Source organism: Heliangelus exortis, chromosome W, assembly GCF_036169615.1.
Source record: "Heliangelus exortis chromosome W, bHelExo1.hap1, whole genome shotgun sequence".
In the NCBI taxonomy this organism is placed as follows: domain Eukaryota; kingdom Metazoa; phylum Chordata; class Aves; order Apodiformes; family Trochilidae; genus Heliangelus; species Heliangelus exortis.
The window spans coordinates 14,125,858-14,153,057 of NC_092453.1; the positions used below are offsets into that span (position 1 = coordinate 14,125,858).

The 27,200-nt window shown below is 41.3% G+C and overlaps 2 protein-coding genes across 9 annotated transcripts in view; one reads left to right on the top strand and one right to left on the bottom strand.

The window, feature by feature from the left end:
* Positions 1 to 27,200, bottom strand: part of ALPK2 (alpha kinase 2) — a 117,501-nt gene that overhangs the window by 71,030 nt on the left and 19,271 nt on the right. For 2 of the 7 annotated variants that reach the window (XR_011723102.1, XM_071729766.1), the window contains exon 1: positions 1,100 to 1,329. The gene's annotated coding sequence lies outside the window, so the exon portion shown is untranslated. Of the gene's footprint in view, positions 1 to 1,099; positions 1,339 to 18,757; positions 18,881 to 25,243; positions 25,323 to 27,200 lie in introns of those variants that run through there. The other 5 variants (XM_071729763.1, XM_071729764.1, XM_071729765.1 and 2 more) reach the window with 4 other exon arrangements.
* LOC139789271 (mucosa-associated lymphoid tissue lymphoma translocation protein 1-like) lies at positions 2,693 to 25,543 on the top strand. Of its 2 annotated transcripts, XM_071729793.1 has the most exons (17): positions 2,693 to 3,015; positions 4,652 to 4,818; positions 8,215 to 8,336; positions 9,434 to 9,584; positions 9,766 to 9,944; positions 10,502 to 10,598; positions 11,312 to 11,344; positions 12,333 to 12,359; positions 13,125 to 13,157; positions 14,849 to 15,052; positions 20,526 to 20,703; positions 20,943 to 21,017; positions 22,016 to 22,143; positions 22,585 to 22,734; positions 23,356 to 23,513; positions 23,615 to 23,740; positions 24,444 to 25,543. In XM_071729793.1, the coding sequence occupies exons 1-17, from the start codon at positions 2,855 to 2,857 to the stop codon at positions 24,906 to 24,908; spliced, it is 2,454 nt and encodes an 817-aa protein (XP_071585894.1). In that variant the 5' UTR covers positions 2,693 to 2,854; the 3' UTR covers positions 24,909 to 25,543. The 2 variants fall into 2 exon arrangements, with proteins under 2 accessions (XP_071585894.1, XP_071585895.1); XM_071729794.1 differs by lacking the exon at positions 11,312 to 11,344.

The window sequence follows — 27,200 nt, forward strand, 5'->3', positions numbered from 1 at the left end:
TCTGCCTGACTTGGTTCTGTCTGGTACCCCTAATGCTGGAACACAAACACCAGCCATAACTATGTTATTTTTCTATAAATCCATCCTTCAAGACACTACACTCAAAGCAAACATTCAGAGCAGCAGACTGGTGAAGGAACATGCAGTGTCTGAAATTAAACTACAAAATCCTGTATTGTCTAAAGCTGTTCTCATACATCTATTGTATTAACAAAATCTGCCTAAGAAAAACATCAGTGAAGTTTTGGCTATTCAGATAGCAGATGTTTGGGAAATATGTCCTTGCAAAACATACTGGGATATGTTGTGCTCCTTCTGCTTCCTGCATCCATGTTTTTTTGACAACTTTATGACATTAGTGTACTACCCATTGCAAACAGCACCACCTGATAAAGAAAACATCACATCTGGAATTTGATAGCTACATGTGAGCAGGATAAATGACTGTCTCTGCATACATCTAACAATGACCTTAATATAGCGTAATTAAAATAAGCAATCACAGCACAATTTGTAACACTGATCTGTCCTAATCTATTTTTAACATTTGTCAAGAATCTGGCACTGTTAGCATGAGCAATTCATGCAACTCGCCTAATAAATATTCTACATGCTACCAAGTGACAAACTTTTTTCTCAGGTATGAAGGAAATTCTTGCCTTATGAGTCTTAGACTATGCAATATATACTTCAGAAGGATCAGATGTGAATTTCAGGATACGTAGACTCATTTGCATGTTCTTTAGAGAAGTTGCTTGCTTTTTTATACAGTTTTTGCTGTTTTGTTTATCTTGCGGAAATGGTACAAGAAACTCCTAGAAAAATTCTAAATGCAACATGTTTTAAAAAAATAATCTATCCAGACAAGCAAAAGTTACCTTACTTTAGCAGAAGCAAATAACAAACCATATTTCCTGTTTATTAACAGTCTAAATCACTATATTAATGTAGTGCATCAAGGATAAGCTAACTTGCTTTTCTTTGTTTATCTATCCACAACGATAATGATATGCATTCTATTTGCACAGGAGAAAAAAGGACCCAGGTAATTTTAAAAGTAATAACAATCTGATCGCTCAAACCATAAATGTGCACTTACCCTTGAGTGCTCTTTCTTTAAATTCTAGCAGTGGGCCAGGCCTGTGGTTTGACTCTGTGTTACACAACAGAAGACATTCATTTTATGCATGTTGTTTCAGAGCTGAGAAGCTAGCTGAAAGCTTCAGTGTTGTTTTGCTGAAGTGACCTTAGCATAGTGGGTCTGATCACAGAACAGTATGACTTTTAAGAGGGACTATTTCATTACATGCAGCAGATGGCTCTTCCTGGGAAAACCTCAGCCAGAGCTGGCAGTGACGAGAGGGTACATCCTACTTCCAAACAAGTCTGTGGGAATTTCCTCATGGCCTTGAGAGAGAGGAAGTGTTGGCCTTAGCTTTTCATAATAAAGCATTGGGTTGTTTATTTTTAATCACACAGATAAGTACGATGAACTGCTTTGATAGGAACGTAGGGAAGTTCTCACTTGCTTGAAGTTAAGCACATAAACGTTCTGCAGAATGTGAGAAATCTGCAATCCCTAAGTAGGCTGAGGAAACCTCAGGCAGATAGTGAAAAATCACTACATAAAAATTCACCTAATTATTCACATTTCTGAATGGCAAATAATTGAATCCTGAAGTAAGAAAGTATTCCTGATACCCAAGAAGCCAAGTCTCACAGAGGAGGAACTTGAATGGATTGCACTAACTGCTCTGAGCTCAAGGGATCCAGAAAAGGCTGAAAAGCAAGTTTGCACCTAACTTTTTCTTGCGCATTTCGCTGAAAGTGCAGATAAAGCTGGCTATGAAATACGACCATATAAATACTTCTTGCTACCAGTGTTATCTAGACCCAGATACGAAACTGGTGTGTTCAGCAACAAATACAGCACCTACCACCACCCTCATGCACATATTGCAGCACAGTAACCTTGTTACTCTGCTGTACCTGTGTTACATTGTTAGTAAAGCTGCTTTCAGCTCACTTTGAGCAAGTTGTAATTACAAAGATGAGAATTCCCTAGGTCACACTTATCTGTCCTTCAGCAGTGGTAGAGACCAACCTGGAAACATCTCTCCTGGGAGCTTCTTCCAGAGCAGTGCCTCCTCGAACTCACTGCACTTCACCCCCTGAGCTTGTCAGGGAACTGACAGCAGACTGGGGAGACGAGTGAGTGTCAGAGAAGACTCCATGACTGCAGTTAAATAAATATGCTTCTCCTCAAAGTGAGACCGTTGGTTGTCCCCTCGTGTTTTATGATTTTTGTCTGTTTTCTCCCCCTCACCTAACCTCTCTGCGTCACACAGGAGCACTGCTCCCAGCCATCCAGCCACCTCCGGCCTCCTCAGCTCCAGCTGCCCATGCTGGTCTCATGGGTCTCAGCCTCCGAGCCAGACACTCAACCTTTCCCTTTCAAAATGGTGAAAACAGAACCCTGACCGGTTCCCTCTCGCTGTGAGCAGTGTCAGCTCCCGGTCCGAGGGAAGGAAGTGCTTCTCCTTCCAAAGAGACGGCGGGGCTCTGAGGCACAGACATGGCGGCGGTGGGATGAGGGGACGCGAGACGCCGCGCCGGGCGCGAGACTGCCCTGCCCTGCCCTGCTTGAGGTGCACGGAGCCGGAGCCAGAGCCAGAGCCAGAGCCGGCCGGGCCGGACCGTGCTGCACCGACCCAGGCTGCACTCAGCCGCCCCATGCTGCTGTCAGCCCAGCCATGCTGCACGGTGCGGCTGCGCTCGGCGCGTCCTTCCGGGGGGGAGCACCGCCCCGGGCGGCCCGTGCCTGGCAGCAGCTGCGCCGGCGAGAGCCGGGGCGATGTCGGAGCCGGTGCGGAGCACGCCGGGGTCCCAGCCCCTCAGCCGCCTCGCTGAGCCACTGCTCCGGAGACTCAGCGAGCTGCTGGACCGGGCAGCGCCCGGCAAGGGCTGGCGGGACCTGGCGCAGCGAGCGGTGAGCCGCGGCAGGCTGCGGCTGAGGTGAGGGCTGCCCGCGGGAGCGGGCCGGGGGTGCGGCGGAGGGACCGCCTCCGGAGGGACCGGAGGGACCGGGTGTCCGGGCAGAGCGGAGGCCGAGGTGCTCCCTCGGGGTCGAGGTTGGGGACGCGACGGCGCCGGGTCCCTCCCGGGGCATTCCCGGAGGCCGCGCCCCGGCGCACCCGCTGCTGGCAGCCGCCGAGCCGTGCCCGTGGGGCCGAGGAGCTGCGGGCAGCGGCGGGCGCGGCTCCGCTCGGCAGACACGTTACCGGCCTGTGCCGGGGCGGACAGCGGCCGAGTGCTTGGTTTGCTGCTGCTTCTCCCTGAGCCGGAGTCCTCACGGTGCTGTCCCCCGACAGCCCGCATCTCCTCTGGGGACGGGAACGGAGCATCCCCCTCCGCGAACCCCGTGAGGACACGGAGCCCATCTCTAGGTGTTTGCACAGTCCAACCTGAGGGCTTCCAGGGAAGAAGTAACGGGATGCAGGTCCCGGGGTTTTCTGCTTTGGGAAGTATCCATCCCCTCGCACCTCTTCTGACCTGCCCCAGCGGGGGTGCTGCCGGCTGCTGGCTCTGGGCAGAGAACGTGGGTGCTGTTGGGTTGCTCCCCGAGGCTCCTCTTGTCTACATTCGGGTGAAAACATTTATTTTCTTCAACTCCTTCTGCCTGAGTCACATTCTCTAGATCGTTTCCTCATCGTTTTACTTCCTGTGGTTTTTCAAGTTCTTGTTTGGAGGGTAGTAGATAAAAAAAACCCAACAAAAACCAAACATTCCAAGTGCAGCACTGGGTATACCTTATGAAGATGTGTCCTTTCTCTGTTATCAGTGTATTTATTAATATAGGGAGCTAGAACCTGAGGACTGCAATGTGACCCCTCTGTAGGGCCTGTTGCTGTGTTTGTATTTCTGTATTATCCAGTAAAATACTTAGAAAGTCTACAGGACAAGCAAAAACATCTTCACTTCAAGTTTGCTTGGCCCTGCCATTTAATGAAAGAGATACTGATGAATCCTTTCAGTGGAAATACATAAACTTGCATTCCTTTACCATAACTGTATAATTTCCTAATTATCTGTGTTATTTTAATCTGCTATGATGGGTTAGGGTTAAGTGCATGAAGACTTTACATCAAAATGCAAAACTATATGTATTTATACTTGGGGCTGAATATATTGGAGCAGTCAACTGCAGTGTTGCTGCAGGTGTGTGTATCAGTTAAGCTGCAGCAGTCACTTGTTTTTAACAACTGCTCTAAAAATCAAAGTCTTCCTGGCCTTTCAAGTTAGACTTTGACATAATCCTTACTGCTTCTGAATGAGGCACATGAAAATGAAAGGTGCTGTACTTGTTTTTCTGCTGACACTTAAAAAAGTGAAAATTTGAAGATCTTGTAATGGATTTGGTCAGAATTGTTAGGTGCAGGCATGTCTGATTTTGTAGCCTGCAGCTGACTAGTACCACTTTCTGAAGAGGTGTCACTATATAACCTCTGAACTCCTTAAACTAGAAGGAAATACTGCAAATATGTCCAAATCTGCTAGGAATTTCCTATCTCTCTCTTTTTTTTAAGCTTTCTCCTTTCTGAGAAACAAGTAGTAATAAGTATATGCCATGACTTTCTCTTACTGTTTGTAGCCCTCTGGATTTGGAACAGTGTTCCCTCAAAGTGTTGGAGCCAGAAGGAAGTCCCAGCTGGAGTCTCCTGAAGTTGCTGGGAGATCGAGGCTGCACTGTGGTGGAGCTTGTGGAGTTCCTACAAGCCCTGGAGCATACAGAGGCTCTCCAGTGTCTCAGCTATTCAGGTCAGTTCTGGTTCGTGCTTTCACCACAGTCGTGTGTTTCATTCTGGAAACACTGAAGTACTTGGTTTCTACACTAAGTAGGAAGATCTTTAGTGGTCAAATTCTAGCAGTTATTCATATGATGAGCACAGTAATTGGTGCTTATAATTCTGAGATGAAATGTAAGCCAAGTAGGTAAGCAGACTTAAGGTAGCATTGTAGGCTTGGGCTGGGCTGCACAGATATTGCAGGTGCTGTCACTGCCTCTGCTGGCTTGGCTGCTGTGTCAAGTGATGCCTTTGGGAGAGCCTTACACAAGTGAAATGCTTGAGCTAAAAAGACAACTCGTGCTGCCAGCCATCTGCTCAGGGTCCTGGTTTTGTTCACTGCATTTCCTAGCTTACCCTAATTGAAAGGGAAGGGTCCCATTAGTGTCAGTTCTGGTGCATGCTGGATCCAGTCCAGCTTGTTAATTGGACAGAGAAACAGACTGACTTGGTGTAGAGCTAGATTATTTCCTGCTAACACGTTCAGCTTACTTCTTTACAGAAAGTCTAGAAGTGGGGCAATGCACGGGGATGCACAGGTAAGAACGAGTGCTCCTTGCTGTAGTACAAACCCAGGGCCCTTCTTTATGTCCTCCTCCTGCAGGATGTGGTGAAACTCAGCTTGCTAGGAAGCTGCAAAAGCTTCTTTTCAGAGCAGGGAGTGGAAATGAGACTAGCAAGCATCTTTCCATACTGGTAGCTGTCCTATCCCATGGACAGTGTGAGAAAAACAGTCATGGGCTGAGAACCATTGCTTACTGGGGGAGTACTGAAAACTGCAGCAGTTTAGGCACTTTGGTCTGAGTGTGAGTAACTGAGGCTGAGTTTCCAGAAATGACTGAAAATATTTGCCAGTTGGGTGAGCTGAGAACATAACAGTTGGATTATAGTTAAGGAGTACTTAATTTGAAATGCATGTTTCAAAGCTGGTAACCATAAATGTCAATTTGCCATCCTCAAAGGTAAAATGCGAGCTTTGCTTTTTCTGTGGGAACTCAAAGAAGTAGTTGTGTATCTTTGTAATAATTCAGAAAACTATGCCAGAAGGTTTTCTTCTTGAATCATTAAATTCAGTGATGCTTGCAGGAAGTAGTTGTGCAGTGCTGAATGAATTGCAGACAAATAAAGAAAACTGTGAATAAATTATGGATCAGATTTCCTAGAACTAGCTTGCGTTACTTCCAAGAAGTGCAAAATACTAATCTTTTAACCAGAAGAGATTTTTTAAAAAAGGTCTTTGGAAAGAGCAAGTTTGTCTTAATTTTTCTGTTCTTTAAATGGAAATAATTCCTGTTTGTCTTGGTTAATGTTAGTTGGTTATGGTGCTCAAAAACTGTATTTAACACACTCTTAACTATGAAAAACATCAAAGAAAGTGTCAGATGGGGGACTGGGGCAGCCATTTTCAGCACTGGGGTATAGAGTGCAGTTATTTTAGAGAAAGAAAGGGAATTTTCAAGTCCTGAAGCTACTTTGGAGTAGCTGCCTGTGTGATAAACTATTTGAGAGTGAGATTGTGTGTGGAGGAAGTTAATACATGCTACTTCCCTGCTAGACAAAGATGGGATTTCCAGATGTTATATAATCTGATTCAGTCTGTTGACCACATGGGTTTTTGCTCAGACAGCTGATCACATTGTTATGGTTTTTTCCCTCAAACATTCTGTGTTGGGGAAAATTCTGATGTGCAGCTAAGCCATTGAACAAATGATGGAGCTGAAAAAAGCAGACAAAAAGAAAACTCTTGGCAGAATGTATTGAGAATGGTTGGAGCTAATTACAATCTTGAGTCTTGTACTGGGATATTTGCAATCTCTTTGCAGCTATTTTTTCACACAGCTTCTGGATTACTCTTCACTGTAAGATTATTCCCCCAGTAGTCTGGAATACCACTTCTGCACCAGCCTACACTTGAAGCTTTTGCAGTATGTTTTCATTAAACTGTAAGGAAGGAAGTGCTTTCACCCAAACCAGGGAAACAAGACTCGCTCTAGAAAAAAAAAATTTAGTCTGTATCTGATTGTTTCATTTCTGTGAGTAATGAAACAGTGGAGTGACACTGTACCAGGCAGGTGACCCCAACTAATCAAAGAGATATTCCAAGCCATATGACATGATGCTCAGAAGTAGAAAGGAAAAGAGGGAGTTTTGTTGGTCTTAGCCATCTCCTTGGGAACTAGCTGGGCATTGCTCTACCCACAAGAGGTGATAAGTGTTTGGTTGCCTCGGCATCACTTGTTTTTTCTTAACCTGTTCATTAAGTCATTTGAGTTAATTTTTTAAACTTATTAGACAATTACTCTTATTTTATGTTTGTGTGTTTTATTTTGACCTCCAAGCTTTCTTGGGTTTTATTCTTCCTTCCCCTCTCCCCACTGGGGAGTGGGGGACTGTGTGGTGCCCACAACACTACTTCTGTAGCAATTAGTCATTAATGTGTAGTATTGCTTGTGGTCCCCTGGGTTTGTTAAATTTATTTTACCATCCATAGCAAATAGTGCTTTAAACTTATTATTTTTTATGGCCCTTCAGGTGAGAGTTGCTGAACACCTTGGTCATCAGTTCATATATTTTTTGACAGCAATGTGTGGTTAAGCTTTCTCTTCTGCAGTTGACTTTTTTTTCCCCTCTCTCCTTCTCTTCTGATGACCTTGGTTATACCAGATCAGTGTTTGGAGTCATGCTGTAACAAGATCTCTGTAACAAGTTAAGAAAACAACTGGATCATATCAGACCGGTGTCAGAATCTCGCATGACTGGTGTCATGCTATTTCCTGGCAGCTAAAATTTGAAGTGGAAAACTTTACCTTGCATACTGGCAAAAGAAAACCACAGCCCTGTGTTCTACAGGAGTCTAAGGCATAAAACTAAAACCAGTCTTTTAGCTAACAAGCTTGCACAAGGAAGAGTAGAAAAAGGCCTGTCTGTAGTTAAAGAAGTTTTACACCCCTCAGGCTGTACTTAATCTTAATCTGAAGATTAACAGCTCAAATTGTTGGAGGTCAGCAAGCCCTTAAAACTGGGCATACCTTTCTCAGAAGGGATCTGTGATGCCATTGGAAGAAGTATCATTTGCTTTAGTCAGTAGAGAGTAAGAAGGATTGAAGTAACCTAAAATTAAAATATCTGAATAATCTATTTTAAATCTTTGATAAATTTTGTAGAGTACTGATCAATTAGAGACTGAACTTTGTGTAATGGAAGGAAATTTTGAATGTCTTAAAGTGATATAACTAATTGGAACTGCATATATACACAGTACAAATTGTTTTCAAGTACATTTAATCACAGAAGCTTTCTTTGCTCAGAGGACAATTTAAATGCAAATTTAAATGTGTAAATTTTCCTATGTGTAAATTCTTTTTTAAAGGTATAAAGATTGTTGTACAGCCAGATTCTCAAGCAGTGCTCTCTGGTCAGGTTGTCAAGCTGTGTTGTTGGGCAACAGGACACCCATTTGTGCATTACCAGTGGTTCAAGCAGGAAAAAGAGGTAATGGGTGATACAGAACTTAATTTTTTTCAAATGGTGAAAGTAATACGTAATGATTTTGCATATTTTCTTTTTAAGACCATTACTCCTACTTACAATGAGAGAAGATTGCTTTAGACACTGACAAAATAAAAGTTTAAGAAATGCTGCATAACTACCCTGTGAAGGTGGTAAAAAAATAAGGTGGTTCCTTACATTCAGAGCAATTCATCCTTGATTGTGACTGTAAGGAAACTGTTAGTTTAGTTGTCTCTCACCCTACCAAGAGGTTTAGTGCTGAAAAAGTGCCACAATGGAATAAAGGCCAGCTGCTGTTGGTCTGGGACAGCTGGAAGCTGGTTTCCTAGGAATGAAGGCCTGAATTCAGTGCTGCCTCCAGCTTCTCAGCAAAATACTGGAGTGCATGTGAGCTGTTACCTCTGCAATTTCAACAGCAGCATTTACGCCCATATTTCTGACCCTGATTATCCCTCTACAAGGTGAATGCAATCTTTTCTTAACGTTATTTTGTTGCAAGTACTATTTCAAAAAATTCAATAAGTTAATGGTGTTTTAAATTGCTGTTGGGACTGAAATTTTAAAAACTCACTTTCTCACTTTCTACTCCTTTCTGAAAGCTTATCGAGATCATCCAAAACATTACATAAAAATACAATTACAGTGATTTCCTTCTTGTTACAGTTAAAATATGGAGGTAGTAAAAAATTTTTTTTCTGTGAAATAATATCACAGTTTCCTGATCCTACTCTAATGTATCTGAAGATCAGAGATGAATGTAACACATGCTGGTAGGAGCAGTGCTTAAGAAATTATTTGGAGTTATTTGTGGAGAAAGGTAAAAATTATCCATTTCAAGAAGAGCTTTTAAACTGGTTTAAAAGCTCAGAATTGTCTTAAGTAGAGGCATATGAATTATTCTTGGAAGAAAGCTTGTCTCTGAGCTACTAAATATGCAGAACACAAATTCATCATCCAACAGTTTCAAGTAAGTAAAGGAGTGGAGGATGGTGTTATGGACATTGACATAAGAATTCTAATGTTTGATCCTGCTTTAGAGGAATGCAATTTAAATATTTCTTTGTTCACTTGTATTTCAGCTTCCCCATGGTAATTCTCCAGAGCTGGTTTTGAATCCAGTGAGTGTAAATGATTCTGGCTTTTACATCTGTCGAGTGAACAGCGACTCTTCCTTTGTGTTCAGTCGGTGGGCACAGCTTGAGGTTTGTGATCTCCAGGGTACATCTCATGGTGAGTGGCAAAAACACTGCCTTATGAAGTTCTGTCTTCACACTTCCTAGAGGAACTTGAGTCCTTGTTGCTGTCCTGCATAGATGTTAGAGACCTTTTAACTTTACTTTTCAACTGAAGAACTGGAAAGATGTCGCTACTCATTCTTAGCGTACTCTTTTTTTCTTTTTTTTTTTTAAAGGGGGCCTAATTAATTTGTCTGAAAACAAGTTGCACATTTGTATTCAGCCTCAGCCAAAACACCTGACCGTGGGGGATGCTTTGGTACTAGAATGTGGAGCTGTTGGAAACCCAATTCCTAATTACCAGTGGTTCAGAAATGGACTGCCCTTGGCAAATGGGAGCAAAAATGTCTACATGGTAAGTTACTGAAGAGTGCCAACCCTGGGGGGCCACCTTTGAGTTATCACATAAAGCTTCCTTGAAGAAAATAACTTCTTCACAGCCTTGATAACCTCTCGTGAAGTGCTCACTGTGAGTTGTTTTCCTGTTCTGTTACTCACTTGCCTATGCTGCTCTGAGTCTCTCAGGAGCATGATTTTAATTCTTCACCTGTTTCAGCTGTTATCCATGGGATGTGAGGCTGCAGTGCATTTTTGACATACTGACATAAGAAAGATGAAGTGTCAGGTAGAGGGAAAGCCTCCCTTTCTCCTGCAAAGCACTCTGATTTGTACAAGCTGTTGCATTCTGTGCTTATGGCATCTCAAGCCTGTGAGGTGGATTTGCATTATTTCTGGAATTCTTGAAAGAGTTTCTAGAAAACATTCACTGTCCAGCTTACTGAACAATGAGGATATCAGCAGCTTTTGGATTTGCTTACTCTTGGCTTTTAGTTTTTGCACTTTCTTGCATGTGGGCTTAAATGAAACTGCTTCAGGTATTCTGGTGGGATGACAGTGATGATGCTTGCACAGGTAACTTACGTGGATGTGGAACATCAAGGGACATATTGGTGTCATGTGTTCAATGATCAGGAAAATCAAGACAGCAATAAGATAGAAGTTGTTATAGGTAAGGAGTTTTTCTGTTTAATACAGCTCATCTGATTTATCAATTTCTTCCCTATCATTAGAATTTGGTTTTGAAGCTTTCAGTGCTAAGCTGAGCACATGCTTTCTGTATTTTTAGTTTATCCATTGTTAAAAATAGCTGTGCTTGCTTGCAGCAATTTTAGAACTTTATCAGTTATAAAGTGCCCTGGACTTTTATGGTAACCAGCACAGAAATGCTACCACTTTTTGGTGTTGCAAGCAGTACGTGGTTTGTCAGCAGTTTGCAATCTCATTTCTTTGTTTTTTGACAACTAAAAAATAGTTTAGCCCTTGTCAGTTTGACAGACTTTGTTACACTGAGTCCTTCAGCAACCAGGACATGTGAGATTATACATAGCAAGCACAATAAATGAATATTACATGGTTTAGTGTGTGCACATTTATTTGCAGTAAACTAAAGAGGAAAAGATCTGTTTGCGTAGCTTCCAGATCTATCTGGGAATAATGTTGCATAATTCATATGAAAAATTCTTTCCTACCCTAAGAAATATTCTAGTCTAGAGTTTTAGTAACAACTACTAGACAGTGGTGGGGTCAGTGCTGGTTTATACTGCTGTGAAATGAGTCAGGTTGCAGAGAAGCTTGGAGGTGACCTGTGTGTTCCCCTTTGTGTGGTAACTCTCATAACTGAGAGCAATTGTCTTCCGATTTTTCCCCCCCTTAAAACACAAGGAAGGAAAGCTATGGCAGTGGAGTGCACAGAAGGTAAAGTAAATCTTTAGTTGTGAAACATTATTTAAAATCTAATGACAAGGGTGATGGGATTGCTGAGTGTGTGGCTGAAGAGCATGTGGGTTAAGAGCTTCAGTCTGAAAGCACTGACTTGTGATGCACTGTTCCTTCTGCATGTGCTGGTCTCTACTTTGCTTTGATACCATGCTGTAGTGAACACAGAAGAAAACCCAAGCTACCAAGTATTCAGAGTTGCTTGATTTTTTGCACTGGTTTTGTATCCTGTGCTTAAGTTTTTAGTGAAATGTAAAGATCTTGAGATTTCTTTGGCTGTGCACAGGAGGCAACATCCTTGCAAGAGAAGCTGAAGATGTTTAGGAACCTGGGTGACCTCAGAGAGCTGGTCAGAGCTGGTTTTACTTTGCTTTGTGCCTGCAATTAGGACAATTGCTGTTCTTTGCATTGCTGCAATGGTGAGGAAGAAGTGTCATGTAGAGGATTTTTCTTTCCCATGGTTTCCATTGTTGTCAGAACAGGTGAAACCTGTGGTAGTTTACAATGTTTGAAAACTGTCTCTGAAGTCTTTCTGGACACACATGGCTTGGCAAAGTAAGACTTCTTGCTCAGGATGTTGCTTTCTCAGCAGCCAGTCCTTCAAACATCTGTTTCTCTAATGGGTGGTTCTGACAGCTTGTTCTTTATTCATTCAAGCTACTTGCATGCCTGTGGGATTGAGGCATAGTTTGTGTTTCTTTGTTTTGAGATCTACTATATTCTAATGCTGTGTCTACCATAGATTAGAATATTGATGTAGGATTTATCTTCTCTGCATGCAGAATAAACATATGAAAGGTTACATGTAGAGAAATGCAAGCCCAAAAGTATTTTGGGAAAGTAGCTTGTTTTCTACTGTTTGGCTTCTATTAATATTGGCATGGCACTTAAGTATGTTTTTATTAATAAAGAAATATATTTTTTGTTCCTTTTTAAACTATGATTTTATTGGTGTATTTCTTCGCAGAAGAACTAAGTGATCTTCAAAACCCAGGTAAGTGGTAAGTTTTGAAAAACTTTAATTTCACATCTTCATCTTATGATCCGAATCACTGAAGCCTAGCTGGGTAGCAACATCTAGATTACATTATTTGGATGTATTTATAACTGGGGATTCAGTAGGGGCAGATGTCATGTTAAGAGCAGCACAGCTTCCTGGTTCCAACATATTAACTAGAAGAATATAGGGAATCACAGGGTTGCTATTATCTTTGCAAAAATCACGCAAAGCTGTTTTTTTATACTGCATGTATCCTTAACACAAATACAGAAGGAATTACATTTTGCTTTCCTGTCTGTGGCTTCTTTGGACTCTTAGGTTTTAGGATGCTGCTGCTTTTCCAGATGATTAAGCTGAAAAAGACACAAGGTGTCTGTGTGTCACCCATGATACAGTGAATTGCTGTGTTCCTTAAATTCATGTTGGGGTGAGCTAATGTGATTTGAAGCCTGTTATGTTTATTCTAGAAACACAGATCTGGAGCAGTGCTCCACAGGGGTATATCCCTGATACAGTGTTCTCAAACTCTCACATCACAAAGGTCATGTAATTTCCTGGGGAGGACATCAAAGACACGTTTACTTTTGCCAAGACTGAAGGCACTGAAGTGGTACTGTCACCGTGTGTAACACATTATCCCAAGTGTACCACTTTGGCACATCCCTTATTTGTTACTCAGGGCCAGGCAGTTCATTTTCTGATACTGGCAACTATGACTGCAGTTTCTGACCATCTCCTCTTTTAATCTGTTTCAAGCAGATCTACAAGAACAGTCAAGCCACAGACCTGTTGGTAAGTGGGTTTGTAGCTGTAATAAAAATATGTATTTCATATCTAGGAAATAGATCTTGCTTCTTCTGCCACTGCTAGTGAAGTAACTGCAGTGCATGTAAGTAGCTACAAGGAAGGAGACTTCTGTGTATTTTTATAGCTCTCTACAATGCTTGCATGCCCTTTCAGTAGTAAACTGTGGTGAGGGCAGCAGTATTTTTAGTGACTTGGTGGAGCATCTACAACTTCTCATCTGTTTCAGTTTAGTGTTTCAAATTCCTCTGTCCCCAGCCTTAGCCAGTGTGTTAGTCCCTTACTCTGAATACTTTGGCAGTTGGAGATGATGGCATTAGGATGACGTCTGACAAAAAGAATTAGTAGTCTGTCTGTCAAAGGTAATGCTATCCCTGCAAGCTCAGCTCTTCCTGTGTGCATGCTATGGTCCTGAGCTGAAGCTCCTCAAGATAGGTATATGCCATATGTGCATTACAAAGAGTAGTTGCTGGGTTTTTGTAAATTGTATTCTTAAATTTGTATGGTAGACTCAACTGGTCAGGCGTGTTGTCTCGCTGATGCTAAACCAGGCTGATGGCCTCTGTCAAAATTTTACTGCTCTTTCAGGGTTTGTCAATGTGAGAGGGAGTGTAAATGCTCCCCAGTTCATGCTTGTACTTTTAAATGTGTTTTTCCATGACAGTATGCCACTGTCGCTCAGTCTCTGCTGTTTAAAATAGTTTACACTGCTCAAGACCTTGGAGGTTTTCCAGCTGCAAGAACATGGAAAACATCTTGTTAGGTGGAGGTGGGATGTTAGACACCAAGGCTACGGGCAAAGCTTCTCTTCTGGCTCTGGCTCTGGCTCTGTACTGACTCTGAAACTGGTTTGGGGCATCCACATGATCCCATTTGCCACCAGAGCAGTGGAACTGTAATTTCTGTTGGAGAGAAGTTACAGACCAGGGAGGAAGTACCTTGCTTTGAATATGTGCCTTTCTGTAACTTAGTGTGCTGTTTTGGGACAAAAATCAGACTAGTAGTCTCTAAAGGATTTCTGTCAATGTGACTTCTTTCCCCTTTCATTACTGATTTCTTATGACAGAATTACTTAGGACTTTATGAAAATCAAAATGAGCGTATCTCAAACTATGAAAATACCAGCTGACTTCCTCCAAGTTCTGTGAATTTCTCAAATCTCTGTATACTTTTTTATAACCAGAGCAACATGAAAAAGAAACCCATCTGAATGGATTTTTAGAGAGATGAGCTGTGGAAGTGGGGTTTTGGGGATTTTTAAGAAGCTTATGAAAATTTGAGGGTTTGGGTAAACTATACAGGCCATAGTTTTGGCAATTTGCCATTAGAATTTTCAGTTTTATTAAATTTCTTCTTGCTTGTAGGAATTAAATAATTAATGTGTACTTTCAGAAAAATCAAAGAAATGAGATATAGCCTTAATGATTTGCTTCTTGACAGATTATCTGGTCTAAGATGCATCACAGTTCAGGTATGTTAACTGTGAGACCATGCTCAAATGATTCTTTTTGTATGAGAAGAGAGTCGAGCTGTATTGTTGATGTAGGATGACTTAAAATCATACAAAATATTGTGCCTAAAGTGAAAGTGAATACTGGTATCACTGGGGAAGAAATTAGAGGTGCTGAACCCGTGGAATACCTAAATGTGCTGTGGTTGTGTTTCCTGTGTCTTTGCAGCCACAGACAAGGTAGCTCTGCTGATAGGAAATATGAGCTACTGGCATCACCCCCAACTCAAGGCTCCCATGGTAGATGTCTATGAATTGACCAATTTGCTAAGACAGCTGGATTTCAAAGTTGTTTCTTTGCTGGATCTCACTGAGTCCGAGATGCGAAATGCAGTGGATGAATTTCTGCTTCTCCTGGACAAAGGTGTATATGGTAAGAGCATGTGCTGTTCCTTCTGAATGAAGTAGGCTGATTTAGTGATGCACAGAAACATCTGATGTTTGTTTCTTCCAGCTCACTAGGTGTAATGGCAAAACAAGCTTCCTGGTAGACAGTGTATGTAGAATGGGGCAATTAAGTTAAAAACACCCACCAGCATATCCTTTGACTTTGGTTAAAAAGTTACTGGTTCTTTATGCTTAGAACAGATGAAAGTCTGAATTTTTTTCTTTAACTATACCTAGAGCTACTTTTTGTTTGTTTATACTGATGTGCTTGTCTGCTGAAAGCTGCTGCATCTGCATAGCATATTTGACCACATGCTCCACAGAAGGTGCACATTTGCCCTACAAAGTCCTTAGTTCTGGTTTGTGGTAGCCTTTTAAGCAACAGCAAGAACAGTCTGCTCAGACACCCATAGGAGTGCATTATGGAAACCACCTCATAGCAGAGTAGTTGAAAACTGTGTAACTGCAGCATACAAGACTATGTGTAGTGCTGGGCAGCAGTTCTTGCTGCCTTTAGGTGACCTCTTCAACCTGTTCTTCATGAATTTCTGTTCCATTCCCCTTCTCCCTTCCCGTGCTGGCACACTGATGCCATGTAGGGGCTGGGCAGTCCCTTTGCTGCACTGCTGTGGGGAGATGGGAAACGGCCCCAAGCAAGGAATATATTGTGGGCTTGCTATTGGGACCCTTCTGTTCACCCTCTGCAGACAGCTGGCTGTCTGCAGAATGCTCTTTCCTTATGGATTTCAGCCCTGAGGGGCTGCTGGGCTCCCCCAGCCCCACTCGCCAGCTCGGTGTCCATCTCGGAACCAGGGCTGCTGTGCTTGGCCCAGGCAGTGACCTGCACTCTGCTACCAGGTGTGTTGGGGCAGGAGGGAGAGTGGGACATGTAGCAAAGCCTGTCCCTCAGGAAGATGGTGTTACCTAGCAAAATATGCAGTACAGAAACAAGAGAAAAAACATGATGCTTTAAGGCATAACACTCAACAGATTGGATGCAATCTTTTTTGACAAGTTTTCAGGTTAAGTAGAGATCCCTGTGTTGAATTGCAAGTTCCTTTTGGTTATTGTGATACTGTCCTGGCAAGCACAGAGTTTTTCATAATGTTTTTGACAGGGAGTGAAAGCAAGTTCTGCAGAAACAAAAATACAGTCCTGCCTATGTACTTCAAAGAAGTAAAACTAAAAAAGAATTCACAGTATCCTTTGCTGAATATACCCTGCATAAGGCAAGGTGTTAACTGAGAAACTGGCGAGCTCAGACTTCAAGCTCTGACTTTGTGCAGTTGTCTGTATAAAGGACTTTTCACTGAGTTGAACCCTGAGTTTCTGCTTGGGCAGAACTTGGGTACAGCTGTTGTTTCACAGCTCTGTGGAAGATCTGAATAGAGTTCTAAATGTATTATTTCTGTGTCTCTCTGAGGCAGCAGTCCTCGTTTTATTTTTTACCTTTTTCTTAAACTCTTAATGTAGAATGAAGATGTAAATGATGTAAAATAACACCCAAAAAACCCCAAGGCTCTCACCTCTAAATGACAGCATCACTTTAATAATTGTACTGCATCATCTCATCAGTATTAGTTTAAGTTATAGGTGCACAAATTAAGCAAAGTATGCAAGCTAAAAGGTGTGTGTTTACCTCATTTCCCTTTTTTATCCAAATTTTTTTGAGTGACACATCTATTTTTGAGATACTTGTAATAGAATATTAATAATAATTCTAAGCTCTCCTCCAGATACTGCAGAGGAGGTGCCTTTTGCTGAGATAATGACTGACTCACCATTGCTGCTGCTGATACACATTGATTCTTAGACAATTACTGATATATTGAGATGCCTTGTCTTGCATAAACTTGATTTTGAGGGACAAAGCAGAACTGGTGGCTGTGCTAGCTAGAGAAGGGCATGGTGGAATTAATGCACAGAGCAAACACCTTCATGTCTTGCACAGAAAAGGCCTAGAATGACGTGGCTTGGAGCATAAGAAAAGTTCTACTCTGGGCTTTGAGGATTTTGCTGCTGACTGACATTATTTTAGTCTTTTTTTTTTTTTTAGAAGCTAAGATTGCATAAAAGACTGCAGAAATTATTAGAACAGAGACCAAAAGGTTCTGCTCATTGTCCTATTTAAATTGCAGGCTCCAATAGTAACGTTTACCCAGGAAAACATTATTTGATTCTTTTTTGGAACACAGGGTCAGATTATTTCTTAGCATGACATTTTTAATGGTGTGTTACCTGATGCTCTGTCTGCACAGAAGTGGCTGATCTGACATTTGGGCATTTATGTCAGAGCCAAAACTTGCACGACATTAAGACTAATTATGGCAGTAAAGTTTATTAGACTCTCTGATAGGAGTTTTCTTTTTTTTGTTCCCTGGGAAATAGATGCACTTCCCCTTTTGAGTGAGCTTTATGATTCTTGCACCTTCTCAATTTTTTTCTATAATTGTTGGCATGAATTTAGAAAATAAAGTAATGAAAGGCTTCAATCAGGTTCTCTCCAGCACCCCATAAAAGCTCTTATAATGCAATTTTTGCAGTTCTGTTTTTCCAGCAAGTTGATATTTATGAAAGTAAGCAGAGCTTTCTTTCACTCATGTCTGGCCATAACTACTTTGATTTCAATGGTCACTTTCTTCTTGCTGAAGAGTGGCTATGAATGACTTAAAACACATAGAAACTGCTGTCAGTACACAAATAGATAATGATTTACTGTGGTTTCAGTGGGCATAGCTCCAAATAGAAGAGACATGGTGGCTATTTCTGTTTATTCCTTGTTACACACATTCATGATGCCAAATGTGGCATTGTGTAATACCTGCTTGCTGCCAGGAAAGTGGCATTTCAGAAACTGTTCATTAACAACAGGAGTAGTAAACAGAGTCATGATGATTGTCTGCTCTAATGTCTTAGTTTGTGTTGTTCTAAATGTAGGGTGCCATTAATACTGTATTCCACCCAGCTGCCAAAAGGTAAAAGCATAGACCCATATCTTTTAAAGGCTAAAAATAGTTAGGCTGCTTTCTTTAAAAAATGAAAAAGAGAGAAAGTGAGAGAGAGAGACACACACAGATATCACTTAAATGCTGACGTCTATGAGGAACTTGAGCCTACTTAAAATTGTTGTGTTGAAGTGTCTGATGAGGCCCTCTGAACATGTTTGCTCTGCTTACTCTGGGTATGCAGAGATTTATTTCTGATCTTGAGCTCAACATGTTAACTGTTGCAGGTACTCATCAAATAAGCTTAGCACCATCATCTGCTCAAGGACATGAAGATACGTAGTTGTTATTTATGAGATATTTCTATTCATTGAGGAAATACTTGGATAAATGAGACATATGTATATATATATATATGAATATATAAATGTGATTTAGGTACAGATCCAAATTGTGTGGAAATAAATATTAAGAGTTTCCTTTAACCTTAGGACCTGATGTGGAGTCATGCACTTGACACAACTTAACTTTTAACTCTTCAAAATACCTGGTCTCAGGTAACCATTGGAATCCTATAAATAGCCCAAGTAGTATCTTTCTTTGTTTAGGGTTTTAATCATAGAAGTTAAATTTTGTGCCCTTAGAAATCTAACTTTTAATTGAATCAAGCTGTTGCCATTTTCCAAGACTCTGGCAGATAAGTAACCACCAGGCTCTTTGTGTGACACCTTGCATCTGGAGCTTACCTTGTATGCCCTTGCTGGCTGCTTGTCCTGGCTCTGCCTGTTTCCCATAAAAAGCCACAGAGCACGGGTGATTGAATGGAGCCCTTTGCAAGGTCTTGGAATAGTTGTTAATGACTTGAGAGCCTATAAGTAAAAGAGAAGTGAAGGCTTAGTTTGGAGGGTTCTAGTTGTGTCAGAAAGAGCAGGGCTGAGTGAGAGCAGAGTTTTCATTGGTTGTGGCTATCTTCAGTGAGAAGGTAAAAGCAGCCAGCAATACCTGCCTGCCCCAGCTGGCTGAAATGAAGATCAGTCTAGGGGGCTAGGGTAAGGTGTAATTGTTCACTCTGAATATACAAGTTTTGTAGTGACATACATTTGGCAGCTATTTTTAGTAGGAATGAAGACATAAGAGGACCATATCTGCAGTTAGCAGAAATTGTAATATCTCTGACTTAGATTCAGCTGCAGTACCACATATTGTTTGGAGATCTGATCCTTAGACTGCTTTGTGTAGATAAAAATTATTTTTAGAAGATGTAACTTGCCACAGATAATCATAACCAATACTGGGAATAGACAGTGGGAAAATTCCATTTAATCATACAAGCTTGTGGTAACTGTATTTTATGGCAGTGGAGGTGGTTAATGCTAAGATCACCTAATTTTACTGCAAATTGATATAAATTTAAAATCTGACATTTTTATTCATAGAAGTAAAATGTAAGTCCTAAATTGCAGTTCCCTTCCTCAGGGTTAAGAAATGCTTTTTTAGTTCCATGACAGCTTTTCATTATACAAAGCTATTCCATGTTGTACTGAAGATTTTAAAGTATGGGTTGTTACATATTGACATGTGAGGAAGGGCAATCTTTTATGTCTAGGTAAGCATGCAAAGAATTTGTTTAGTAGACCTGCAACAGTCATGAGTCTGTAACTGTAAAGAGATGTAGGTGCAATCTACTAAAAATGAGTTGTTCAGAAATGGGAATGTCCAGCCAAACACAATCAGGGAATATTTTTTTTTTCCTCTAAATGTAAAAGTATTTACTATCCCCAAAAAACAAAAAAAAACAAAACGAAACAAAAAACCAAAGCCAAATGGAGAAACTGACTATGCAGAGGAAGTATTAAAACTTACAACTTGCGAAGTGCTCTCACAGTGTAAGCAAGATTTTTCTCTGTTTTTTTTTTCCTAGTTAAAGTACTTTTAATAGTTGCCAGTGATTAAGGTAAGTAAAAAAAAAAAATAAATAAAAAATTAGAGGACAGCAATTTCAAAGATGAAAGCATCTCTCATTAAAACCATAAAATCCTTCCAAACTGTTCAGTGTTGTGGATTTTTTTATCTAAAAAATCTACCGTGACTCACTGCTTCTCAGAGCTTTGTAACTGCACGTGTGGTGATGTTCTACAGCTGGCATGTATCTGCAAGTTACACATCATACATAACATACTAGGGGTCACAAAGCATTTTAAGAATGTTTCACTTTCTGTGTTTGAAGCAAATATCTAACTGATTGTGTTGCATGAGTAATTTTATTTTTTTTTTTAATAATTTTTTTTTGTCTGCAGAATGTGAAGTTAAAGTTGTTCTCCCCTCCTCACCTTCCCTTCCTTCATGTATTAACAAAGGCCTGTTGATATTAAAAAAAATGTCATGGAGTAGCTTGAATTATCTTAATCTCCCATGGACATGTAGTGTGGACATACTGCATAAAGTTTTTGACCATGCTAAAATGTATAGAAATGGTGCAATATGCTTTCAGTCACATGTATTTTGAACTCTCAGGGTTGTTATACTACGCTGGCCATGGCTACGAAAACTATGGAAACAGTTTCATGGTTCCTATTGATGCCCCAAATCCGTACCGATCTGCAAACTGTCTGTGTGTGCAAAACATCCTCAAACTAATGCAGGAAAAAGAGACAGGACTTAACGTGTTCCTACTGGATATGTGTCGGAAAAGGTACAGTCTCATCATTCCTGAATAGTGACAACCAGCAATAAATGTCTGAAAGATGTTTTTTTGCTTCCTGATAGAGGGGAGAGGGCTTACAGTTTGGGGAACCAGCTGTGAAGTTTAGAGTATTGACTGCAGCAACAGGTTCAACAGCCTGGTTTAAGAATGAACAAATATATAGAGTTTGTTACCATTATTAATTCTCAAATTATTATTTTACTTTTCTGTGTTTTCATTTATTGCAGAAATGAATACGATGACACAATTCTTATCTTAGATGCTCTGAAGGTTACGGCCAACATTGTGTTTGGATATGCAACGTAAGGAAATTTTTCTCCTGCTGTACCATACAGGTTTTGAAGCCAGAAGTGACCACTGAAATTGTATAGATAATTGTTTACAGAAAGATGCAAACTGTGGTGTTGAAGGACCAGTAATTTTTATTCACATCCTCATCTTTTTTAGTTCATTCTTTGAATCATTCCACAGTCTCACTGTGTACAGGGTAACACCAGTGAGAGAACTGCATTCAGCAAACCAGAAACTGCTGGACTTGGTCCTGATCTTTCTTTTATGATTACTTGTAGTAGTGCTGTACTCCTCCAAGTAATATTTAGTGAAGATGTAAAAAAAGACGGGAAGAAACAAGCAAATTTTACCCCCAGGCACATAATATTCCATTTCTTCGAGCCGATAGGGAAGGGGAGTTAGGTCCTGTGTGTTTCTAATGGTACCTGCTGCACTGTGAGCTTGTACAGATGTCAGGTACTGTGGGCAGCTGATGAACTATCCCCACACTGTGCCTTTTTCAATCATGTGTCTCCTCTGTTAATACCACTTAAGTTTCTAGAAAAAATATGTTAGAAATATAGATTGAATGAATTATTGGAGGGGTAGCATATCGCTTGGCCCCTGTGTTTGTTACTCTATGTGTAAAGAATACAACTGCAACTGAAACTGCTTGAAGAGGTTACTTAGAAAGCTAAACAGCCTCCCCCTATCAAGTCAAGTGCAAATGCTGTAGAACAGAAGTAGTCAAGAACGTTAAAGAAACCTTATTTGGGAAATCTGAGCTCCACATATAAACAGTTTGACATCAGTTGTGTCTGTGCCTTGACTGAAAGTGAAACCTTCCCAGGATGAGTTGCTTACAAATGAACATGAGAAGCAGGTTGGCCATGGACACAACATGGTTTTCAAATTGTAGGGTTTCTTTCCCCTGTTCCCAACGTATTTTTACTCCTTTTTTCTTCAAGGTGATCTTGACCATGCAGATGTTACAGTATTTTTTACTTGTCTGATATTGGTGATCTGATAGGTGCCAAGGAGCAGAAGCCTTTGAAATTCAGCAGTTGGGGTTGGCCAATGGAATCTTCATTAAGTTCTTGAAGGACCGTTTGTTAGAGGACAAGAAGATTACTGTACTGCTGGATGAGGTTGCAGAAGGTGAATTCCAACTTACTGCACTAACACACTTAAATGTTCTCATGGTGAACATTTTGCACCACTTTAAGCTCTTTCTTGCTGCATTTTGTTAAATTAGCAGCATTTATCCAGAAGCAGGTGCTGCTGGGCAGGGCATTAGCAAAGAGCATGATATTGTAAAGGGTTTGGGGCTTCTTTAGTAGTGCAGAACATGTGAGCATGTTGACCAGGACACATGCAAAGCCCTCAGGTTCTCTGCAGGCATCTGGCATGCTGGTTTAGCCTTAATGAATGAATAGCTGAATGAATACTGAATGAATACTTCTGAAACAGCAAGTTTTTATGGAAGTGCAGACTTGGGCATAACCATAGCAACCAGACAGCACTGCAGTGATGTACTTACTTCAGTTAGCATAGCAGATTTTAAGAGAAACTGTATGCTTGCTTTTTTTTTTTTTTCAGATATGGGCAAGTGTCACCTTACCAAAGGCAAGCAAGCTTTGGAGATCCGCAGCAGTTTGTCTGAGAAAAGGGCATTAACTGATCCCATTCAACAAACTCTGTCTTCTGCAGAGTCTCTGGCACGGAACCTACAGTGGGCCAAAGCTCATGGTATGGTTTAATCTATTTTTAGATGATCCTGCTGGCACGATGGGAAGAGTAAGAGGCTTTGCTTCCTTAGTAATCTCTGGGCTCTGGGTTGTGATATTGAATGTGAATGGAAGTAAGTCAAGTTCATAGCTGGATTTCCATTAATATATTCAGGTCTTGGAAATTTTTGTGTTGAGTTTACCTCTACATCAGAGTATAATATACAAGGTGATATGCAGAATTCCTCCCGAGCCTTTTTCTGTCAGATTCAAAGGTTCTTACAGTGCTTTAACTGTGCCTCCTGTACTTTGGATATAGACCCTATTAACCTTACTGGTGTGATTACAGACAGGTAGATGTAAGCTCCATCCCAGTGACAGGAGCTGCTGCCCTGCTGGTTGCACAGGGATTGGAAGTGGACCTGCAAAGCAGGAGCTGAGCCAGCTTGGGCCACCCTGTGACACTGGCAGGTGCTGTTGTTCCTTCTAACCTGGGTCACTCCAGTGTAGATCTGTGAGTGATAGGAAGAGGGAGGGCAGGAAGAAAACATTGATATCTTCAGACTTTATAACTTAAAAACAAAATTTAAAAAAATGGAAATTACAGAGGTTTAGAATGTAATGAGGTGTCACTTATTTGCAGAACTCCCAGAAAGTATGTATCTTGAATTCAAATGTGGTGTTCAGATTCAGCTGGGGTTTGCAGCTGAGTTTTCCAACGTGATGATCATCTACATGCGGGTAGTGAAGCAGCCACCCGAGATAGTGGTTTGCAGAGCCTATGTCACAGACTTCCCACTCGTAAGTGCTTCCAACCAGTGTCTTCTTTCCTTTTAAGAAGAACAAAATGCTGACCTGATAAAAACAAACACTGCTTTTTTCTTATTTCTTTCTTGCAACAGGACCTGGATGTGGATCCTAAAGAGGCCAATAAAGGAACTCCTGAAGAAACTGGAAGCTACTTAGTATCAAAGGACCTTCCCAAACACTGCCTCTACACCAGGCTCACTTCACTGCAAAAACTAAGGGTTAATATACATTCTTCCTCACAAGTTTGTTTCTAGATTAGTCATGTTGCTTTGCAGTTCTGTTGAAGTAGCTGTGTTTTGTCAGCATAGTAAGTAAGACATTCTCTGGAGGGAAAAAATGGCTAATAGCACAATTTAGTGACTTTACCAGAAAAATAAAAGCCAGGGAATCAATGCATTTGCAATCCTGATACTGTCATGTTACCATGTTTTCTAGGCCGCTGCCAAATTTGACGAGATGATTATTTTTGTGAAAATCTTCTTTTGCTCACTATGATGATGTTCCTATGCCCTATAGTACAGTAAGAGTATGACCTGAAACAGAGCTCATTAGGAGATGAAAGTGTTACACATCTCCTGTGCTCTTGGGCATGCAGTTTTTGAAAGCTTCTCACTTCAACATAATGTAGCATTAAATTTATGTCTGTATCTTGGTGTCATGAATATCTGTGCTGGACATTACTTGCTAGCTCTTCTTCCATGCTTTGGCAGCTGTTCTAATATAAGTTGTTCTAGAAATAAAGACTATCAGGTGAGCAAGTGTTAACCAAAAGAGGTCCTCAGTAAACAAGTCTTTCCTAATGTATGGCTTTAGCTCCTGAAAAGTCTCCTTGTCTTTAAGTGTTTCCTATACTGTTTACGTGGGGAGAAAGTGTAACTTTTCTTAATGGTTTTTTCCCTCCTCCTCTTTCCTCTTTTGCAGGAACACTTGATCTTCACTGTTTGCTTGCACTATGAGTATCCAGGAATGGAAGATACAATGGATGAAAGAAAGGAAGTTAACGTTGGGAAACCCCTTATTGCTAAATTAGGCCTTCATCATGGATTCAAAACCAGTAACTGCCTCCAGACCAGCTTCATGGCTAATAATCCTTTTCATAATCAAATAGCATCGAGTCCAGTGGTAACTAAATACTATGTCCCTAGTCATTGCCAGCCAAATTCCTGTCCGGGCCTTTACCATCGAAACCATGCTTGTTCAGACAGCACCAGACAAACAGAGACAGGTTCTTGCAATGGGGCTTCGAGGGTGCTGGCTTCAGAACATGAACTACAGAATTACTCAGCCCCTGTGGAAGAGAGCAATGTACCAGTAGAGACCACTGATGATACTGTTGAGCTGGAATTCCTTCTCTCTGAGAGCCTCAGAGTCTCTTCACAGCAGTAGCCATGGTGTGCTCAGAACAGAAGGGAGTACCAGCTTTGGGCAGGGACCTTCCACACTGCTCACCCATCACCTGCAGTTTGGGGGCTTCAGGACAAAGGGACTGGGGAGTCTAGAGCTGCCACTGGGAACGGGGTTATGAGCAGAGTTTTTCGCATCCAAAGAGACAAAACTGGAGTGACAGATTTAGGAATGAAAAAGGCATGATTGTTTTGGGTTTTTTTTTTCCTCTATTTGATGTTTGATACAGGGAAAAACCTGAATGGGTCAGAGTTCTCTATTCCATTCTCTGGCAGCTAACAAACAGGTAGACATGCATTCTGGGGGAAGCTGCCTACCTCTGGTAGGGGATGAATGCAAAGAAGCCTGGCACTGGTGTCAGAGTTTCTCTTGCCATAGTAAAGCCTTGAATCTTCCCAGCTGCTTCTCCAGGACCTGCTGGAGTTATAAGATTTACTGAAAATGTATGTTCTAGAAACATTCTGTTTTCAGAGAGGTTTTTGTGGTCAGATGTCCAATGTCTGGCAGCAGCTGACAGGTGGAATAAGAACTGTGTAAGGACAAGCAAGACCTGAACTGAGCTAGTGAACTAACATCATCAGTTTTTTTATCATCTTCTTTTTTAAAAAAAAAAAGAACTGGATTCCAAATTGTCAGAGAGAGTAAAGTCACAGATTCATACTGTGGTGGATTGTTAAGATAACTCTTCTCTGTAACACACTTGGGATTTTTGTTGATCTGACTTCTGGAAAGGTGATCTTAATGTTCTGGAAGAGCACTACATGGAATGTGAGGAAAAAGAGCCTGTTTGTAGCAATAAGAATATTGTACAGTTAGTAAAAACTTTGGGATTCTTCAGGCTGAAGTACAGCAATGGTGTTCCTGGACACCAGCCATTGCTTTTCTGTGATCATTTAAGAAAACAAAAAAAAACCAAAACAGACCTACTCAGTTGTTTCCCAAGCCAAATTGACATATACTCACTGAAGTAAAAAAGCTAAAAGTCTACCCTAACACCGGAAATCTTAAGATAAAGGTTCCAGCACACACAAGCTTAGAAAGGATAAAGTGACATCAAGTGAGACACTTGCTTCCTGTCACAACCTGACACTTGGTGTGTAGCCCCATGTGTATGTGTTTGCTTGGGCCTCAGAGATGAAGTTCATTTCCCCAGGGCCTTCAGCCTCTGAACCCCAGGATCTTGCTGGTGGAGGCACAGGCACCGCGTCTGCAGTGCTGCCTAACCCTACATGATCTTTCTCCATTGCCTCACAAAGGTACCCAAGTGAGTGTCAGTAATATTTGGGCAGTTTCCTTGAGAAACGTGGATAGAGAAAAAAGCCAATTATTAAGCCTTAAAGGTTGTCCAGAGAAGGGCAGTGACAGGTTCTGCTTGTCTGCTGGCAGGCTCCTTCATGGCTTCTGCAGCAGCAGCCCTGGTGTGAGGGCCTGTCTCTCCTGGCATGATGTGAAGGAGCTGCAGAGTTCCCCCTGCCAGAAAGCTCCAACACCTCACAATTCCTCCTCAGATTCAGCCCTCAGCCTCTGCCAGCCCACATAGGAACTGAGCAACCTTTGAGGGTTCATAGTTAGGTATGCTTCATCTCTAAATGTATTCAAACATGGTGAGGAGAACATCACGGAACTGGAGAGGGACCTATGCCAAGTGCCTGGCAGCTCTGCCTGTGGCAGCAGGTTCTGGGGAGGAAAACTCATTCTGAGCTCTACTTAAAAACAGAACTGTGAAAGGGATTTTCTTACTGTATCCCTGCCTTTAGGAACTGCTTTAACTGTTTTAATTGTTGGTGTTGTGAAATATTCTGGTTCTTAAGCACAAGCTGCAAGAGGCACCCATTTCCTTTGGCCCATATCCAGTAAAGCATTTTAAAAGTTCAACATGCATAAATTAAGACAACATTTAAATCCCAGTGAAATCAGTGGGATTAAAACACATAACTAAACCTAGGCATTTGTTAAAGCTCTCTTTGGTTTGTGGTGGATGCCCTTTCTGGACTGAAGCCCTGGGTTTTTGTTTTCCTGAAGTGCAATTGTTTGGGTACAGAATTTATTTTTTGCTTGAAATACCTGCTAGGCTAAGTTACTTACATGCTATTTGGTTTGGGATGTTGACTAGGTTTGGAAGAAGTGCATTAATGTGATGCAAATAAGCTCAGGCTCAGAATTTGCCTTCTATATCTACACAAAGCTCTGCAAGCTACCTTCTCCCTAACACAACTTATCTTAAGCATCCTTTATTTGTCTGTGGCTGCAGAAAGCCATCTGCACTACCTAGCT

Coding starts and splice junctions, on each gene's coding strand:
- LOC139789271 (XM_071729793.1), top strand. CDS start 2,855: ATGTCGGAGCCGGTGCGGAGCACGCCGGGGTCCCAGCCCCTCAGCCGC. Junction 9,585..9,765: donor TCTCCAGGGTACATCTCATG/GTGAGTGGCAAA, acceptor TTTTTTTTAAAG/GGGGCCTAATTAATTTGTCT. Junction 15,053..20,525: donor CCTGGACAAAGGTGTATATG/GTAAGAGCATGT, acceptor TTGAACTCTCAG/GGTTGTTATACTACGCTGGC.